This window comes from Fulmarus glacialis, unplaced genomic scaffold (genome assembly GCF_000690835.1).
Source record: "Fulmarus glacialis isolate BGI_N327 unplaced genomic scaffold, ASM69083v1 Scaffold40130, whole genome shotgun sequence".
NCBI lineage: Eukaryota > Metazoa > Chordata > Aves > Procellariiformes > Procellariidae > Fulmarus > Fulmarus glacialis.
In genome coordinates this window covers 1-8,734 of record NW_009190319.1, presented here as the reverse complement: position 1 = coordinate 8,734, position 8,734 = coordinate 1, and the positions used below count along the sequence as shown (strand labels likewise).

The following is an 8,734-nucleotide window of genomic DNA, read 5'->3' as shown; positions in this document are numbered from 1 at the left end:
GGTAACTACCCTGCTCAGCTTTTAAATGGAACACTTACAGTGATACAGTTATCGCATTAGAAACACCGTTCTAAACCAAACCAAATGGCTTGTAAACAAAAATCACAGAAAAAAGGATTTACCGGTGGAGGACAGAGTGTAGGATGCATCACCCCCTTGGGTTTGACCTCATCTAGGATTTACAGTGACAGGAGAACGTCAATTCCAGGACTCTGCCGCCAGGGAGCATTTAACATTACCAAGCAGAGCGGTGACACAGAAAGCACCAGGCGGATGCTGGAGGCTGGCCACGGGAGGATGGAGAGCAGAGCCGGCAGCCCACCTCACCCGCTGCCCGAACGCAGTTTGCAGAAACAAGTAGCGGTCACTATAAAGTCGTGTTAATTACTACCATTCTTGAACTAGCAGTATGCTAAAAGCATAAAGCCACTAAAATTGCCTCACCTAGAAGACTGGCAGGGTTAGGAGATCGTTTGGAATTACGAAAATAGGCTAAACATTTTGGACGTATTCACATGTTCCTCAGTGTTTCCACTTAAGAGAATAAAATAGTTCAGTCGGAAAGGACCTACAACAATCATCTAGTCCAACTGTCTGACTGCTTCAGGATTCATTTTCCTTTAACTGTTAACAAACGTTTAGAATATTTGTCCCGTTCTGATTCCTCAGATCTTATGCAGGTAAATCAGAGGTATGAGTTTCTGTGCATTAGCCACATGCCTTATTCACTTAAGTTCAGCAGAAAGGACAGCAGATGAAAAATAAGCTTTTCATGACTTATTTAAAGTAAGATTGTTGGAGGAAAGTAACTGTAAAGAAAACAGAAACTGTATTCAGTGAGGAACAGTAATTTTATTTAAATCTACTTCATGCGTAAGCATGATAGAACCCCAATTTAACTTTGGCAAATATCACAACAAAAAAAAACCAAGCAGCCTATACAGAACAGTGAAAATGCCAAGGATACGGGTTCTCCACAGTTTCACTGCAGAGCAAATGGATTTAGAAGCCTCACTTTGGCTACATCATTTATAACCATATAATTAAATAAAAGTATTCTTTCACTATCACTTCTTGACTTCTCCAAGATCTTCAATGCTATCATCATCCACCTAGGAAAAAAAAAGGCCAAAACACAGCATATTAAGTATATTTTCTTCTTATGTGTCTCACTCATATTCACCACTCTACGTGTAACGAAGTGTGGGAAAAGGATACAGCAGCATCCGAGATTCCCTGCTGTAAATTCTATGCGAGCGACATGCGCCTATAGGACAGCCGAGCCTATGGGGCTCTGAATAAAGACAGGCCTACAGAGTTACTTCAGAAAGAACACCATCAGGAAATACCAGAACAAGGGAGAGTCAAAGAAAGCACTTGCAATTACAGCAGCGCAACCAAACCTCTCAACCATCGACATTTCAGTCCAACCCAAAATTAGCTAATCTCTTCTTCTGAAGCAGAAGTGTATTGTTTCGGTTTTGGGGGGCTTTTTTGCTGGTTTGTTTTGTTTGTTTGTTTGTTGTTTTTTGTTTGTTTGGGTTTTGGGGGGTTTTTTTGCTTGTTTGTTTTGTTTTAATTTTGCAATATTTTAAGAGATTTTGAAAAATAGGATGGCAGTGTAAGAATACTTAGGCATTCACCATTAAGAAACGGTCGCAAAGAAGCCACAGATATTTGACAGCTGGACTTACTCCGACATGCCTTCCTCACTGTAGTATCCACAGTAACAGCACTACATGTTTAGGGAGTTAATGTTTCTTGAACAATGGAAGCAACATTTGACTTCAAGTTTAATCACTCCTTAACCTAATCATTCATAGGTGGGAATGCAACAACTAGTCTTTTATTTTTGCACAACAATCTGTGCTGCCAAAGATGAAACCCTTTTTCAAAATCATTGGAAAGTCACAGGCTATTGTGGAAACTAGAGTTCTGACAGAAGAAAAGGTTTATTACCTCAGGCCACTTCTCCTGAATTACATCAATAATGTCATCTGTAAAATCCCCCTGAATGATGATTTCGTCTTCTCCTGTTACTGAGGCACCGCAGGAAAATTTCTGAGCAAAAAACCTTTGTGCTTCCTTAAGATCAATTTCTGTTGATGAGAAAATGGACAGTTTAAGTACAGTCATTATCATAAAAGTATTTTCTCAAGTTTAAAACCAAAATCTTGTTTCAATTGTTGAAAAGCTAGTGGCAGTTTACAGTTAAACCTTTGCTACAGTTTCCATTGAAAGCAAAAGTCTGTTGTTTACATACAAAACAACTGACTCTACAAATCTAGCAAGCTCTTCAAGGTAAAAATCGCTGAACGTCCTCTACACATTCTGTTTATGCAGGTCTATGCTACACACCCTCACCAGAAAACACATCTAGAACTGTTTAAAAAGCACCTCCAGTTCTGAGTAACTTCCATAGTTACTGAACAAGTTTTTCCATAGAAGTGCTTCAGTATGTTCTTTTCAGAAAGATGTCCCAACAATTTCTGAGATTGGCTTCCAGCACAAAGATACATATCCTGTTCGGCTCAAGCTAGTGCATATTATTGATCCCTCAAGAAAACTGACGATACCCTCATGCAGGAAACATGTAATGTATCTTGTTAATACAACCAAGGTTAAAACTTACCTTTTTAACAGAATTCGTGATCAATGTGTGAAGTAGGATGTTGTTATAAACACCAAGTGGCTGTCTGAAGCTGAACCAAAGCTATGCAGGACAGCATTGTTAGTGTACTTTGGTAACAATTTGACTGCCTTACTAGAAAGGCAGTTAAAGCCTTACTTAATCAACCTCAAGAATAGGTAAAATTAATTGTCAATAACATATTTACAGGTTTGATGGAAATAAGAAACTCTTCGAAAATAAATATGTTTACAATTAAAGACAATAGACTACTCTGAAGTCTAACAAGTGGTCTGCTATGGGAAGCCCTGTTTCAAAAAACACCCGTAACCCTATTTGTTTGCAAACACCATGGAAATAAGGACTTTAATAATTTATCACTGAGGGAAGTCAGTGTACCTTTGGCATGCTTTGGAACTGCTAAAAGCACCTTGGGACTTTCACCTCGCACAGATGGAAGCAGATTACTCAGTGTAATATAATCAGAAGAAATATGAGGTTAAAGACAAGCACGTCTAAACCCAACAAAAACCACATAGCAAAAGCTAACTCACCAAACGTTGCGAGGCCACACACTCTCGTGACGTATTTTTTCTTTGCTCTAGGAATTTTAGCTATTGTAACTTTCTGTGGTACAGTCTTCTTTTTCTGTTTTATCTGACCTCTTCCACCTTTAAAACAGAGTATAAGGTTACATAACTGATTAAGTGTGACATCATTTAACTATAAAAAAAGCATAAGGTCAGATTTCATCCCTATAAACAAAGAAACTGTTATCTCCCCATCTGTGTTGGTAAACAAAAATATATTTTGCACATTGTCTCACATTCAGGTTTTTTATTATTATTTAAGAAAGGTCCCATGTCAAAGCTCAATATTACAAGAAATAACAATACATGCATGTCAAACGTGCGTTCAAGTACAGCTTGCACAGCAGAACCCCGCTACAATTATCAAAAAAGGGGTTTTCCCCACACTTCACTAATCACTGCATTTGGTCTACACCTAATTCTTTTGGGAATTGTTCTTTGGTTGTAATCCTAGGAACAAACTGTTACTTTACTGTTTTTCATGAGTTTAACACCCTTAGGGTTTGTGTCCGAGGCAAAGCAACTTACTCATGTCCATTCTGAGGCCATGAGGACGTGCCTACTCAGGCTGCTGAGTTAAACAGCAGATTAAGTTCTAGATATCCATGCACAACCCCGGTATGAACTGTGTATCTATATACAAGCTAGCAGAAAACACCACGCCTCTGAAACAGAAGCCAGCTACAGTAGTTGGCAGCAGCTGACTGCCAAACTTCCACATGATTTAACATCTTCTTTCTTACTGTCTGTTTCTAGGCCAACCTGAGGGAACACTTCACATATCAGGCACTTATTAGCCTGAGTAAAGCGTGCAAAAGATATATTCCACTCATTAGGATTCTTCAAGTCAGATTAAGATCTTTGTATACAGTCATCAAGTTACTCCAGGCTAACCAAAGTTTCATGTTCTGGAGCCTTCTCAGCATGAAAACCTAAAGAATTTATGACAAGCAAACTAACCCCTTGTGACTACTACTTTTTCTAACACGCAGCACTTTCAATTCTACATTACTATAAATTGGTATCTGATAAGATAAAACGGTAAATTTCTGTCTTAAAATTTCCTCAGTAAATTTCTGTAGTGTCTTAGTAAGTTTTTGCTTGTTTTTCTTCACCCTCTCTTATGGTCAATCTTATACCATCATACTTCACCATACTGTAAGTTTTCATGCAACTTTAGATTCTAGGAGAAAATTCCTATATATTTTAAACACTATTATTTTAGAGCCAAAAACCAGACTGAAAACTAACCATACCACTGCACACAATAAATTAATGTTGAAAGAAAATGTCCTGAAGTCTCTGGGAAAAGCATCCAAGCTACAGAATGTAAATTACTGTTGTCACTACACATAGCCTACTGACAAGGTAAACATAACTGGTTACCAAGACACAAAAATAAAACATCTGCAGTGAGATGTGGCTTAAAATCTGAATCTTACTGGGCTATTAAACATAATTTCTGAAACACTACAGACACAACTGACACTCCACAGGCAAATGCATATTAACAATCCCAGCATTCTGATTTATGGTGGAAAGTATGTTAATTAACTAAACAGAAAGAACTCCAATGACAGAAGATAAAAGTGTGTTTAAATTGTTTCATGTATTTTATATCTTCCAAAGTTGGTTTTTGAAAAATGTTTTTCGTTAGAGTTGCTGGGAAGAGACATAGCTGTTAACGGAGACACAGGTGACAGCGTTAAAAGCATAAAACAAAATCCTGTTACGTGAATACAGAGGAGGGGTGGAATGGAAAAAGGCAAAAGCAGCATCATGAGGCATTAATAGAGGAAAGCAGTCTTTGTTCTACTCTGCAAGCAACCCATAAACTGCTGTTAAACAGGGCAGAAACAAGTATTCTGGGAGGGATGCCAGCTGATTTTAGGTTGAGAAGAATTACTCCCTGAGTAAGTGCAATAGCAATGACAGGAACAATGAGACACACGATGCAGGTCATCTTTCACTTGCTATGACTACTATCCAATTCTTTCATCAGCATGTATCACCGCACTAACTCTGCTACCACTGGAAGAAAGATATTTGGTATTCTTTGTGCAGAGTCAAAGTGCAGCTAACAACCAAAAAGCAAGGAATCCATGCCATAGTCCAGAGCAGCAGGTGAGAATAGGATGCCCCAGACTGCTTATAAATCAGTACCACATTCAACTATTTAGACCTTGCCTCTCTTTTGCTTCTTCTTCTCTTCTTCTTCTCCCACAGTTCCTTGGCCTTCTCCAACCCCAGCTTCCTGTTTAGGTGAATTTTCTTGAACACATCAGAAAGGAATGGGGAGAAGAAAGAACAAAATTAGTGGTCAGACAATCACAGCCTTACAGGAACAGGAAGTAAGGTACAGTGATATTTTGCTAAATCCGTAAACTCTTTGCTTAAGTGCAGCAGCCTTTGACTGATGTGTTTCATCTTCATTACAGTGCTCATGCAAATTAGACTTCAGAAACGCCTTGACTCAAAGTTACAGTTATAATTTCAATACAGTCTCTTCACATAATTTCCACAGAGAGACAGAAATTAATGATAGCGTTAATATTGAAACTCCAAATGCAAATCAACAAGTTTCCTATTATTAATGACCTTTCCTCCAGCCATCCACAGTAGACAGGACAGACATAAAATCCGATAAACTAACTTTGATGCGAAACAAGTGCATGGATGACTGATTACAGTAGGAACCTTAAGAAAGCTCAAACATTATTACTGAAACTACACATTGTTTATTCAGTGTTTTCTGACATTATCAAACATGTTTTCATAGCATCCAAAAGCAAGGCAGACTCCTAAGAAAATGATTAACTTTCACACTTGATACAGTGCGAAAAAGGGAAGAGATGAGAATTGGACAAGCTTAAATATTTCTGAATTATGTCTAAGGGCACATATCAGTTAGGAAATAGAAAAGATTCTTACCTACTGTAAGTTTTGCAAACTCATCTGGAAAATTCTTTTCTAACCATTGTCTGCATTTAGTCACATCAGGCATGTATTCGCAGTACTAGAGAAGAAAGGTCACATGAATGTTGTTAGCAGAGTAATTACAAAATACGTCACAAATACACCAAAATACATTTGCTATTCAGCTATTGAAGCATTTCTCCTTAAGATGACCAAATACCAATACTATACTAGCGCATAAGAAACCTCGTGTCATCCTAAAGATGACAGTGGCTGAAGCGCAGAACTGCCAGAATTAAGAGAAGCCAGAAAAGATCAGAAAGAATCATCATAGTCAGAAATCATAGGACAGAAGGAAGAAACTCGGACAACAAAAAAATTAACTCACCTCTGTTGGCAATGAACAGACTGGAGAAAGAAGGGAGTGGGAAAAAAAAAAAAAGAATAGATTACAAAACAAAGTTCTCCACTTACAGGCTTAGCATTAAATTCAAAATGGTATTTTAAAGTTAGAAATGACTTCTTACGTCATAACTTCTGGTTATAACCACACATTGACTCAAAAAGATTACTTTATTGATACCACTCCACATTTTAATTTTCTCTCATTGGTCATTTGCTCACACGCTCTGCATTAGGATAAAACTATCACAGCAAGAACAGTCAGTCAATGAAGGAAGGGGATGCCTACAGCTTTGGGAAGAGTTACAGAAACAAACACCAGTTCTACCTGAGGCAAAAGATATACCTAATAAATTATTACAGGATTTGGTTAGCTTTCCTTTTTCCAAAAGCCACCAATGTCCAGAAGAGGGGCTTGGCCCCAGAACAAACCCAAACCAATTGTGCAGACTTTGACGCAGAACAGGGATTCCTTCCTAATCCCCTGCAACTCTATTCAAGCCCAAAGCAAAATAACATACCTATCTAAAAAACATACCTATCAAGATTATTTACTTCCCTTTAAATTTCATCCACATAACTACAAATGTAATGAGTAAAGAATAATTTCATGAATTCTAACTTTATTTCTTGTTGTCATACTAATGCTCAGAGGCCTTTTCTGTGCTAAAGGCTCTATTGGCTTTCTGCAGGAAGAGATCTCTGCTCAACAGTTCACAGTCTGAGCACCAGTCCCACTAGTGCAACTTTTACATACAGAAAGCTGTTAGTATCTCCATCTCCGAGGGAAGACCCCTACATTTCACCAAAAATGCTTTAGACAAAATACACAAGACAAGCTATTTCAGAAAGATGATCAGAAAGGTCAAGCTGACTGTGGTCTAGCTTCTCAATAAAAGCTGACCAAAAGAAAATCTCCGATTCTCTCATTCTTTCTGCTAGGCTGCCCTCACAAACAGCACATTGTAAGAATCATGGACAACTGCCCTTCAGCACTTGCCTCCGCAGTAGAGAACCCGAAGAGGATAGTCAGCATCTGACCTGGCACCGCTCCTCACGTCTCCTCTGCAGTCAGGGACCACAGGCTCAGCTACATCTGTGGCCATGTCCCAAGCCTGGAGGTCACAGAACAGAAGAATCAGGACCTACATTCTGGGTTAAAGTTATTCATATCTTTCCCAACTCAACAAGAATCCCAGAGACTGATGAATCCCAGAGAAAATAGGTACAATCTTAAGAAGAGCAGGAGAGATCAGGGAAGACTAAATAGGAGTCAAGAAATAATGAAAAAACGTGGGGAAAATGGCTGCAAAAGATACCAAGCAGTATGGAATTCTAGCACATAAGAGGGAGGAAAAAAACCCAAAATGCCACAAAATGCAGTGTAAAATTAAGATCTGCAAGAACAACACATGGAATTACAGAACATAGTGGGTTAACCAAAACATGAAGCATCATGTTCAATCAGTGGCATATGAACAGTAGGTGCACTGGGGGTAGGAGGAGTACTGCCAGTATACTAGCAAAGAAAAGGGGTCATTTAAATCATTGTCTGAAGAGTTACAATCTGATCCTGGGACACTAGCAAAAAAAAACAAACGCCGCAAAACAAGCAACCCAAACTCAACCCACTAATGCAATTAATAATGGTTTACATGCACACATTTTCAGGCAAGGGGCTTAGAAAATAGGAGTCAATGGGGAAGGGGTTTGCAATGCCTAAGAAGTCCCCCAGGATCATGGGAGCAAGCAGGATATGTGCACGGAAGACTCAGAGCCAGGATGTTGTGCCTGGGCAGTGAAGAGAGCTGAGGGAAAACGCCAGGGTGCCTGAGGTGGTGGGGTTCGCTGTAGGGGGACCACAGGGAAAGGCGGTAGACGGTCACAGTGAGGGGAAGGATGGTGGAGTACCCATGGAGATCCCAAACAGGGGAGGGAGGGTGCTGGGTAGTAGGGGGTAACAGTGAGGGAAGGTCGGGGGGAAGGGTGCTGGGGTCCCAGAGCTGACGGGGATCACAGACACGGTGGGATGGAGGGTCAGAGCTGAGGGAAAGGAGGGCGCCGAGTACCCGAGGAGGGGCAGGCTCGCAGCGCGGGGAGGGTGCCGGGGCTGAGGGAGAGGAGGGCGCCGGGTACCTGAGGCGGGAGGATGCTGAGGCGAGGGGGATCACTGCGAGGGGAGGCAGAGCCGCAGTAC

At 40.0% G+C, this 8,734-nt stretch overlaps 1 protein-coding gene across 1 annotated transcript; it reads right to left on the bottom strand.

The window, feature by feature from the left end:
• Positions 1–832: 832 nt before the first annotated feature.
• Positions 833–7,653, bottom strand: DENR (density-regulated protein). The gene is made up of 7 exons (XM_009585156.1): positions 7,538–7,653; positions 6,524–6,543; positions 6,151–6,235; positions 5,407–5,490; positions 3,184–3,300; positions 1,960–2,099; positions 833–1,112 (listed from the first exon to the last, which is right to left on the bottom strand). Exons 1-7 carry the CDS (start codon positions 7,641–7,643, stop codon positions 1,068–1,070), a joined length of 597 nt encoding a protein of 198 aa, XP_009583451.1. The 5' UTR covers positions 7,644–7,653; the 3' UTR covers positions 833–1,067.
• Positions 7,654–8,734: the final 1,081 nt, after the last annotated feature.